This window comes from Lolium perenne, chromosome 6, assembly GCF_019359855.2.
Source record: "Lolium perenne isolate Kyuss_39 chromosome 6, Kyuss_2.0, whole genome shotgun sequence".
In the NCBI taxonomy this organism is placed as follows: domain Eukaryota; kingdom Viridiplantae; phylum Streptophyta; class Magnoliopsida; order Poales; family Poaceae; genus Lolium; species Lolium perenne.
Window position 1 is genome coordinate 185,959,394 of NC_067249.2, and position 11,838 is coordinate 185,971,231.

Below are 11,838 nucleotides of genomic sequence, written 5' to 3' on the forward strand. Positions count from 1 at the left end.
TATGGTTTCTAGCCAAATAGTTAATTCGGACAAATCCTCGATCTTCTTCCGCAAAGGATGCCCGAAGAGTGTGCCGGAGGAGGTAAACGTCGTTCCGGGGTTGAGGATGCAAAAAGAGACCCTCAATGAGAAGTACCTAGGGGCATGGCATCATATGTTGGCGATCTGGCATTACAAAAGAATGGAATTTGGAGCATGATCCGAGGTTGGATGCAGAAATTGCTATTGGTAGGAGGCAAGGTATAATCGTCAAATCAGTATCCCAAGCGGTGCCGGTATTAGGATAGATGTACTTTAAGTTATTTCGTTTTGCAATTTTGGATTATAAAAAATTGAGACATACCGCCCTCCCATCCTCAAATTGCTTCTCGTTGCGACAAGTGTCACGTGTGGTGGTTGATTTTCTTCCGCTACGTTAAGCCACATGGCGGTAACATATCGTGTGTAGTTCTCTTCACCAAGGTCGTCTTTTTCACCGGTTGTGGTATTCTTTCTCGGAGATTGGTCTTTTACTAGCCGTACCCACACAGCGGGACGGTGGTGGAGACCGTTATCCGAGCTGGCTCGTCGCTTGTCCAGCCAGCAGGCAGCCCTCGCTTTCGAATGATCCATCTAGTTCATCAATGAGTTGGAGGTTTGCGATTGGTCCACACTCCATCCAGGCCCATGACCACACGTCTGTTTCATATTGAAGTTGAGGCGCGTTTTCTCCCTCGCCATCGGACTTGCGATGTGCACCTGCATCCCTGTACACATTGACGGGGATGGATAGACGTCGCTGCCGTCGCGGTACGGTACGGCGCAGGAAAATCAGCGTTCCCTGAGCTGTAAGCTGCATGCTCCGGTTAATAAAACTAGTCTAGCATAATGCAATTCGTGGATAGTGTTGCCGTACTACATAGTATGCCGGAGTATTTTCGACACGTGCAAAGGGCCATGCCAGGAACAGGAAAGAATTGAAAGTTTGCCAGAGATGAACGTGGTACGAGAGAGTATCTAGTGCTACAGCCTATTTGTGTGCTACTAGTTTCCAAGGCAATCTGAAGCATCCCCTAACATTCAACGGACATGATTTTAACACAGCTCCGTGACTTGCTCCCACCATGGAATATACACCTAAGTCCTTACTGTTTTTCATATTGTTACAAATCGTGTGCAAATGGCTTCAAGTGTTGACTTGAGAAGACAATAGATGTAGAGACAAGAAAATTTTGACAGATTCGTGCTGTGGAGCGAGAGAAATGAGGTCGGCTCCGAGCAACACCCTGCCAATGCAGTCCCGATCTGTCCCGATTTAAGCCTGCGCGTGGTGGTGAGATGGAGGTGGCAGCAGCCGACACTGGGACAGAAGGCGCCATGCTTAGTCTAGCTCCATGCTTGGTCGCTGCATTTTGAGCTACAACTCGAGCCTAGCTTCGATTTGGAAGCAAACTTAATTTGTGGCAGCGTGCTGGGGTGCTCCACTCAACTAGCTTTGTTTTGGTGGTAAAATGAATCTCACGGCAGCGTGTTGAACACCACTTGCCTAGCATCAATTTGGGATTTTAGGGGCGATTTGGATCTCGTAAGCGAGAGAGAGATTAGAAAGGGAGGATCCAGTGTCACAATGCGAAAAAATAGAGGGACTATTTTGCATACTCGCCAGGGTAGGTGGGGCATTTAGATTCACGTTTCATCATGTCCCTTGAATATGAATGGTCGGTTCAGATAGCCTGGGAAACTGGTAGCACACAAAGACCCTGTAGTACTAGATATTATCTCGAGAGAGGAGGCTATTTAATATGGCGAGCTGGCTGCATGCCCCGAGCTGGTTTGTGAGACAGACCCGGTGCCAGTGCCAGTGCCAGTGTGTAGTAGAGCCTCTCCACCAACTAGCCATTGAAGCGCCAGCCTCAACACAGTTGCGCAAGGTGGCGGATCAGTACGGGTCCAACATCAAGATCTTCCCGAGGTTGGCTGGTTTGGGCCGCTTTGCCATTCTCGCGGAGGGGGACGACGTGGTCGCCCTGGGGAAGGAGGGCGGAGGGCCGCCCCCGACCCTCAATGCCACGGTGGTGGACGAGGCTTCGCTTGCCTCCGGTGAGACGTTGTCGCAGATCACGGAGGTGGTCGGGTCTGGGATGAGGAGCAGCCCCACGGTCGAACCGGCGAGCCCGACCTGGACCTCGTCGGAGATGGTGGTCGACGCGCCGGCAGCCTCGGTGGCGGCGTCTGGTGTGACGGCGGGGCAGGGGTCTGGACCTGCGCTTGACCTCCACGGTGAGGTCACGGCGGCGGTCTCTCTGGTGCAGGGCAGGAGGACTAAGGTGGTGCCGGTGGCTGGGAAGGGACCGGCGAGGGCGACCAAGAAGACGGCGATACCGGCGACGCCGGTGCGGAAGAGCTCGAGGACGGCGGGTACAGCGGCGACTTCCATGCTGAAGAAGGCGCAGAACTTGGCGGCGACGAAGAACCTGGAGCTTCCGCCGGTGACAGGTACGGACGCCGACTTCTCCCTACTCCCTTCCCTTCCCGATTCGGTTCTTTCGTCTGTTCTGTTGGACAGCGCCATTGTCTTTGCCCCGGGCAAGGGCTCACCTCGGGAGGCCCTTCAGCTGATCAGAGCGAAGGAGTTGGCCCAGGCCTCTCTTGCTGCGCTTGCGACACGCAAGGCACAGGAGACGGCGGATCGGCTGGCTAGGAAGCCACGGATCAGGGTGCGGCATCCAGGGAGGATGCGGACCCGGGTGGTGGTACGGGTACCACACCGGCGGCATCGAACGCGATTGGGCAGGCGTCGTCGGACGAGGATGTGACTATTGGCGCCCTTCGGGCACGCGCACGGGTGCGCCGTCCCCGGGTTTTGTTGCGCAAGGGGCGTGGGGTGGCGCTGGCATCTCACTTATGAGGGCCCTCATCTATAACATTAGGGGGTTTGGGGAGCCAGGGAGGCGTGGACAGCTCAAATCCTACCTGCGGCAACACCGGGTGGACATTGTGGCGCTTCAAGAGACGATTAAGGCGGATTTCTCGGCGGCCGAGCTACGCAGTTTGGAGGTGGGAGGCCAGTTCGGATGGAGCTGGGTCCCCGCGCAGGGGCACTCCGGTGGCATGCTCCTGGGCCTTCGGGATGATTGCTTCGAGGTCGGGCAATGGCAGAAGGGGAACTTTTTCATCAGTGCCTCCATCTACCAGCGTAGTAACAAGCTCAAATGGTGCTTCTTCTTGGTCTATGGGCCGGCTGACCATCGTCGCTCTGATGAGTTCTTGGGGGAACTCACTCAGGCCGTTGCGGCGGCCCCCTACCCGGTGGTGGTTGGGGGTGATTTCAACTTGATCTGCGCTGCTTCTGAGAAGAGCAACGCTAATGTCTCTTGGTCCAGGATTAGACGGTTCAATGATGCCATAGCTACGATGGCGCTCCGTGAGGTGGAACGGGCAGGGGCTCGTTACACCTGGACGAACAAACGCCTCCGCCCAACTCAGTGTGTACTAGATCGGGTTCTAGTCTCGCCGATTTGGGAGGCGGCGTTTCCGCTGTGCTCTCTCACAACGATCACAAGGGTGGGGTCTGGCCACTCCCCTCTTCTGTTGAGCAGCGGCAAAGATGCACCGATCTGCCAGTCGAGGTTCTTCTTCCAGACTTGGTGGCTAGGGGTGCCGGGGTTTGGGGACCTTATGAGGGAAAAAATCCGCTGTTTCATTTTTGACCACGGTCCGCACCGCTGCTCGGTGGAGACGTGGCAATATGTCTCGCGGAACTCAAGGCAATTCCTCAAAGGGTGGGGCGCCTATTTGGGTAAGGAGAAGAGGGACTTCCGTACCAACCTTCTGCGCCAGGTGGAAGAGCTGGATCGGGTGGCTGATGCCAACGGTTTGGATGAGGAGGGGTGGGGCCTCCGTTACTTCCTTGAAGACCAACTCGTCGCACTGGATCGGGTGGACGAGGAATACTGGCGCCAACGGAGTAGAACTCAGTGGACGCTGAAGGGTGACTCGTGCACCGCGTTTTTCCACGCGATCGTGAATGGCCGCAAGTGCAAATGTTCTATTCCCCGGCTCATCACCGACGTGGGCGAGGTGGAGGAGCCACGAGCCCTCATGGAACACATCTACCAGTTCTACCAGGGCTTGATGGGGGCCAAAGGGGAAGAGAGGGTCTTTGCCCTTGGCACCGATCTTTGGGGAGAAGATCAGAGGATCTCGGACGAGGAAAACTGGGGCGTTGAAGTCGCTTTCACCGCTGTGGAGCTCGACGAGGTCCTGGCTAGTATGAAACCTGACTCTGCGCCGGGGCCGGACGGGCTTCCGGTCCTGTTCTTCAAGCGATTCTGGGGAATCCTGAGAGAACCTATTCTGCAGATGCTGAATGACTTCGCCCTAGGGAGGGTCGACATTGCCCGTTTAAACTTTGGGATCATTTCTCTCATCCCCAAGGTCAAAGGGGCGGAGCGGATCACACAGTTTAGGCCGATCGCGCTCATTAATGTCATCTTCAAATTTGTGGCTAAAGCATACGCGATTAGATTAGCACCGCTAGCTCATAGGACGGTGGACCGGAGCCAGTCTGCCTTCATCAAAGGGAGATGTCTGCACGAGGGTGCTCTGGCCCTCCACGAGATTGCACATGAACTCCGAGTGGGAAAGCAAGAGGGCTTGCTTCTCAAGCTGGATTTTGAGAAGGCCTATGACAGGGTCAGCTGGGACTTCTTACAGGAGATTCTCTTACGAAAGGGATTCTCGGCACGGGTGGTGCACCGCCTTATGCAGTTGGTCAAAGGGGGCCAAACGGCGATAAACGTGAACGGGGAAATTGGACCGTATTTTCGGAATGCGAGGGGCGTGCGTCAAGGGGCCCCACTTTCCCCGATCTTGTTTGACTTCATTGTAGATGGGCTGGCAGCCATCCTTGCTAAGGCCAACTTGGCGGGACATATCGAGGGCGTGATCCCGCATCTCATCCCTGGGGGGGTGACACATCTACAATACGCCGATGATACGATGGTGCTGATCAGGCCAACAGGCACAGGGATTGCGAACCTGAAGGCTATCCTGTTGTGTTTTGAAAATATGTCAGGGTTGAAGATCAACTTTGATAAGAGTGAAGTGGTGGTGACCGGGGTCCCGCTGGAACTTCAGCACCAGGTGGCTCACATGCTTAACTGCAAGCGGGGGGAATTCCCCATTAAATATTTGGGCCTACCTATTAGTGATAAGACGCTAAGGGTAGCGGACTGGAACTTCCTGCCAGATAAAATTGGGCACAGGGTCGACCCATGGCAGGGGTTATTCTTGGCTTCGACAGGTAGGTTGGAGTTGACCAACTCGTGCCTGTCCAGCCTCCCGCGGTTTGCCATGAGCCTCTACATGCTTTTTGACAGCACCCATAAGGCCATGGACAAACTGAGGACCCGCTTCTTTTGGGAAGGAGTGGGCAACAAACGCAAGTACCACATGGTAGACTGGGCTACGGTGTGTAAACCTAAAGTGTTTGGAGGATTGGGAATCCTCAATACCAAACTCATGAACATCGCTTTGATGCTCAAGTGGATTTGGAAAATTTATCAGGACGCGGATGGTCTTTGGGCGGACATTATCCGTGCAAAATATTTAAGGGGGAGGGACCTCTTCGACAACACGGTTCCTACCACAGGTTCCCAGTTCTGGAAGTCCATTCAGAAGATTAAATGGTTCTTTAAATTGGGAGCCAAACACGTGGTGCGCAATGGGAGGCGCACCAGGTTCTGGCTGGACTGGTGGGCTGGGAGGGGTCCTTTTATGGCTAGATTCCCGCACCTGTTTAGCTGTTGCTCGGACCCGTTCATCTCGGTGTTTGACGCCAAACCACCGGAGGGGCACCCAGGGGAGTGGGGCATTGAGTTTCGGCGACAATTTGGGATGGTCGAGACGGTTGAATGGGACGACCTTTGGCGGGAGGCCATGGGTGGGCAACCGGACCTTGAGGAGGACGGGGTGTCCTGGTCCCTGGACGTTTCCGGGACTTTCACCACCAGGTCGACCTATCTTGCACTGACGCAGGGAGCGACGGTCACTTGTTTTAGAGAGGCCTGGCGCACCAGGGTTCCCCCTAAGATACGTGTGTTTCTTTGGCAACTAATCCGTGGTCGGCTACCATCAGCTGAACAGGTTGCCAAGCGCCACGGACCTTCGGACGGGAGGTGCGCTCTTTGCCAGGAGATTGAAGACTGCAATCACATCTTCTTCTCTTGTCCCATCGCAAAGCTTATGTGGGCGGGGGTTAGGGAACTCCTCCACTGCGACTGGAACCCCACGGGGCCGGGGGAGTTCATTGCAATCTCTCAGGGCCTGTACGGCCCCCTTCGTAGGCTAGTTTGGTTCACGTTTTCAACCATGTGTTGGACTCTGTGGAACACACGCAACAAACTACTCTTTGAAGGAAAATTGATCGGGAACCCAGCTGATGTTTTTTATCACATGCTCATTCATATGCAGTCCTGGAGGGTTCTGGTCAGACAGAAGGACCGAGCGATGCTGGACGCGGCAGTGGAAAACGTCAGGAGACTCTACGCGCGACTACGGGCTGAGTAGCGGAGGACCCGTGCGGCGACTCGACCAAGGACTTGCTTCAGCTTCTACCTAGTTTGGTTGGGTCTTCCGTGTTGTTTCGTTCTACTTAGTTCTCGGTGTGGAGTGTGTTTGCTGGACCTGGGGGTCAAACTTCGGACGCCTTGGGCGTGTGATGTGTGGTTGGTGTGTGTGAGCTGTTTAACTCTATGTTCCTTGTACCGTTGCCTGGAGGGCTTTATTTATAAAGCCGGGCCATGAGGCCTTCTGTTTAAAAAAAACATCCGTCCCTCCACCGTCGGATCGGATCACCCTAGCTAGGCCCGCCGCACCGTTCACCCCGGAGCAAACGGTCCCGACGCCCACGCCTCGGCCGCTGCTTCCGCCCTCGCATTTCCTCCGCCGCTGCTGTTCTACACGTAGTCACGTACACATCCCTCTCTCGTGGTATCATGCTGAGAGCATCTCCACTCGTTGGTGCTCCCCACACCTAAATCCGGCGAAATTTTCGTTTGGATTGGACGAAAATTTGGCCTGGGGAGCCCCGAAGTTCAAGCCGTCCCCCCGGCAGGAAACCCCCAACCTCGCCCATTTGACATATTTCAAACAAATTCGACAAAAAATGTAACAAGTTCGGCGAACAAGAGTCAGAAAATTGCTGAAACAAAATCGGCGAAAATCAGTAAATACTTAACAAGTGCTGAAACAAATGAAGCACACAATTTCACAAGTTTTGAAACAAATTAAGACAGACTAGTTGGCACGGCGTCGGCGTTGGCGTTGCCTCGGAGCGTCCATATGTGCTCCACCAGATCATCTTGGAGCTGTTGATGCATTGTAGAGTCTCGAATCTCCTGGCGCATAGCAATGAAGGCGGCCATGATGTCGGCACCTGGTGATTAGGTTGTGCAAGAGGACCCTCTCTCATATGGTGCTTCTTGCTCAGCCAGAGGAACCGGATGTTTCGCTCATTTTCAATAATCATGTTGTGTAAGAACACACAACAGTTCATCACCTCCCACATCTGATCTTTGGACCAAGTCATAGCGGGGAACCGGACGACAGCAAATCTCTGCTGGAGGACACCAAATGCACGCTTGACGTCTTTTCGGCAAGCTTCTTGTTTCTTGACAAACTCGTAAAGTTTGGGGGTGCTAGGTTTGGAGATAGTCTTCACAAATGTTGCCCACTTTGGATAGATACCTGTTGACACTCGTTTTGGACCGATAGCTAATCAAGGCTAGAATCCAGCTGTGACAAATGAAAATAGACAAGGCGCAATTGGAAAGATTCAATCGGTGAGTTTTTATTGCTCATTGAGAATACATCATGTCCACCATGTCAAGTTTTGCCATGATCCGGTTTAATAGCCGATTATGCTAACAGTCAGAGGTAACCTCGAGGATCAAGATATGAAGGCTTCCACTAAAGCTTATTTAAGATGACCTCAAATGAAGAAGTGATAGAAACGAAAGTTATGCGTCTCGTCGAAACAAACAACTTTGATTTTTGGATCATCGCGATCCGAGATAGTATGCAACGTCTGGAGCGAACGCACTTTATCATACATGGAAGGTTCCGGTGTCTGGTCGGGAGCGTAAAGAAATCATTCAAATACGGATCTGCGAACTGGACGTATAGTTTTACGTTCGGACGATTTTTAGAGGCCAAGATCAACTCAGATGGAAAAGTGTTCAACATGAAAGTTCTTCGTTTTTGCAAGGCGAACAACTTTGTTGTTTACCAGATTTTGATTTGAGGTTGTTTACTGCCTCAAAGTTGTCCTGCAAGGTACTGCCAGTTTTAAACCGAACAGTTTTGGAAAGTTCGGGTCAAACCATCCGAATTGGACCTAGTTTAGGGTCTTGGACGTGAATCCAACCCTATTTCTTGCACGGAAAGTCCAGCCGCTCCTTATATACTTGAGGGGTGCAGGCCGATTGAAACAACACACAATCGCAAAACCAATCTACAAACATATCTCGTTCTAGTTTCTGCTCTCGTTCATCGTTGTTCTTCGTATTGGAGAGCTTCGATCCACGAAGTCCTAGGGGCGGGCGAACCGACCTAGGGCAGCCCATCACCGCCGTGCGTCCAGACGGGGTCTCTCCCGGGCGTGTGGGGTTTCGGGTTCTCAAAAGAGCCCGCCGGATTGTCCTGCGTATCGCGCTTCCGGCGAGCCTCCCTTGGCGCGTGATGCCGCGCATCGCGCTCGGCGTCGAGGGTACACGGTGACGTGTTCGTGTGCGAACACACTTTTTGGCGACTCCGCTGGGGAAGATCATCATGTCGGAAGGCAAGATTCCTCAGCCCGCTGAGATTAGCGCCGAAAACATCATCAGACCTAGCTTTGATGATCTTTCAGCGGAACAACGTGGAGCTTATGAGGCGCTGAAGAAACAGCGTCAAGAGAAACGACAAGAGGAGTTTATGGCTCAGCAGAAGAAGAGGGAAGAGGAAGATATGGAGGCATACCTTGCAAACTTCAAGAAGGAGCGCCAAGGTGGTGCTATCCAGCTTGGCGAAATCAATCTTCCGCCAGTACTCGGTGAATCAGCCGAGTCTTCTGTAAGTAAAAGCCTTTTTACTCCTAGTCAACTAGCTGAAATCCAGGGTCTTGTTAATTGTGGCAATGAGCAAGTTTATAATGTACTTTTAGAGATGGATTCAGCAAGAAAAAATATACCTCCACCTAAACCATCAGCGTCATATGTGCCGATTGATTCATCTCATATCCAAGGTGCCCAACTCGTAACTGCGCCATAGTATCATACACCAATTAGAAGCATCCCTTATTCGGCTACACTGCCGAATTCAGGTGTTCGTTTTTCGAATAGCGGCGCAGTGCCAAACATTGGTTCAGCACCTGTAGCCAACCCTCCATTAGTAAGACCATCTACACTTGAAGAAACATTAGCCAAGTTCAGGGAAGATTTAGATCAGAGCTTCTTTGAAAAATATGGGGTTAAAGCAGCTAGTCGAGTCTATCATAAACCCTACCCTGAATATTTTGATGCTTTGCCATATCCCCAAGGTTACAAAGTTCCTGATTTTGCCAAATTTAATGGGGTAGATAGCAAGACTACTTGGAAACACGTTAGTCAATATTTAGCCCAACTTGGAGAAGCTGGCAATAGTGATCCTTTAAAAGTGCGCTTGTTTCCCTTATCTTTGACTGGCACAGCTTTTTCATGGTTTTCTGCTTTACCTTATGGTTCTATTAATACTTGGTATCATTTAGAAAAAAATTTCACGACCATTTTTATAGTGGTGATAATGAGCTTAAGTTGTCACATCTTACATCGGTTAAGCAAAAGCATGATGAATCGGTCACCGATTACGTCAAGAGGTTTAGGGATACTAAGAATCGATGTTATAGTTTAGTGATAACTGAGAGAGACATGGCAGATTTGGTGCTCAATGGTTTAAGAACTCACATTAGAGAGAGAATTGATGGCTATGAGTTTTTAAATGTTAGCCAAGTTTTGCAAAGAGCTTTGGCTCAGGAAAGCAAAAGCAAAGAAACAAAAGACATGCATAGGTCTAAACCTGATCGTCCTCGCATAAACACAGTTGAGTACAATAGTGACAATTCAGACGATGAAGGTGATATTTATGCTGCTGAATTTGTTTGGCCCTCAAAGGCCAAACCTTATACTTGTGATGCTCTTAAGCCGATTCGCAAGAATCGTGAAGATGAATTAACATTTTGTTTTGATGTAGCCAAATGCGATAGAATATTTGATGCTATGTTGAAGGATAAATACATTCGATTATCTCACACCTTACCGCCGTTTGAAGAGTTAAAACGGCGTGCTTATTGCAAATACCACAATTCTTTTTCTCATGCTACTAATGATTGCAATGTGTTTCGACGACAGATACAATCGGCTATCAATGATGGACGATTAAGTTTTGCTGACATGCAAATTGACAAGCAGCCATTCCCAATGAATACTTTGGAGCTGCAAGGGAAAAAAGTCTTAATTCGGCCAGAGGCGTCCGGATCCGCTAACAAAAATAATGTTGTTGTTGGTGAGCCCAGGAACAGCAGGGATGGATACAACGACTTGGGAAGAGAGATTGTTCTTGGCAAGCAGCCCAATGGCAAGGAGACGATGAAGATCACCATAAAAAATCCTACACTCGGGGGGGCAATCACAAGTGCAAAGGGATGTTCGTGCCAAGTTTATCAAGCCCAAGAGTCCAGAAGTTGGCAAGTGGAAAACTAATGAGGTTAAGGTGCAGCACAAGCGAATAAAGCCAACCTTCGATATGTTGTTGTCTAAATATGCAAACCAAGCGGCCGGTTCCAACACAAACCGGTCATCACATGTGAAGCGCCCAAGATCACCTCCAAGAGAGAGGTCTCCACGACACGCAAGGCCGTATGGGCAATGGGCACCAGAACCATGGATGGCGCCGCCCCCATACGCACCATATTATTTCAATGGAGGATGGATGCAGCCCCCAATGGCACCTTATGCTTTTCATCCAGGGTGGGCAACACCTAGAAAATCTGTGCATGATAGGATTACCAGGCCTGTTCGAGACCCTTTGAGTTACAATACTAATCGGTCATCGACAAGAGGTGATGAAATGAAGTGGCGTCCTAAATCTCCATGTGCTGAAATTTCAGAGAGTAGCAAGCAGCAAGAGAATAGTACTAATGTTAGCTCAGTCATAATAGGTACACAAGAGCTGAAACTCAAGGAGCCGGTTGTTGTTGATGAACCGGCTAATTCTAAAAAAGTTATACTGACTATTCCACCAAGATCTTCGGCTAACGATCATGAAGCTAGCACAAGCAAGGCCAAGCCGAGAGATCCTAAATATACTCAACCGAAGTGGTGTCCTCTAGGACTAACAAAAACCAAGAAGAGGAGACTGCAGCGCACGAGGAACCAAGAGAAGGTGGAGCATACAGCTGAAAAGCGAAGGGATGAGGTTTTCGATAAGACTCACCCTGTACCGTATAAGAAGTGGGTGCTCAAGAAAGTGGAAGGTGTTGCGGTTCCCATGACGATCACAACAACTACCACGTCATCCGAAGAGAAGGACGTGAACATTGATGAATTGACCACACCACTTCCTACCACTCCCGATTCGGTACCTATATCAGAAGATGATGAAGAATTGGTGGATTTTGAGAATTCACCAGCTAGGGAAGGTATGGATATGAATATGGTTTATTACTTACCCTCTGAGTTTCGTGCAGTAGATGAAGAAGGGGAGGTAGCGCAATTAGATTTTGGTCCCAAGAACGCCATCTTTGAGAAACCAAAAGAACCAGTGAAGCATTTGAAACCGCTA

At 50.9% G+C, this 11,838-nt stretch overlaps 1 protein-coding gene across 1 annotated transcript; it reads left to right on the top strand.

Moving 5' to 3' along the window:
* The first annotated feature begins 1,781 nt into the window (after positions 1 to 1,781).
* LOC127310166 (uncharacterized) lies at positions 1,782 to 6,753 on the top strand. The gene is made up of 2 exons (XM_051340858.2): positions 1,782 to 2,475; positions 6,454 to 6,753. The coding sequence occupies exons 1-2, from the start codon at positions 1,782 to 1,784 to the stop codon at positions 6,543 to 6,545; spliced, it is 786 nt and encodes a 261-aa protein (XP_051196818.1). The 3' UTR covers positions 6,546 to 6,753.
* Positions 6,754 to 11,838: the final 5,085 nt, after the last annotated feature.

Coding starts and splice junctions, on each gene's coding strand:
- LOC127310166 (XM_051340858.2), top strand. CDS start 1,782: ATGGCGAGCTGGCTGCATGCCCCGAGCTGGTTTGTGAGACAGACCCGG. Junction 2,476..6,453: donor GGAGCTTCCGCCGGTGACAG/GTACGGACGCCG, acceptor ATTCATATGCAG/TCCTGGAGGGTTCTGGTCAG.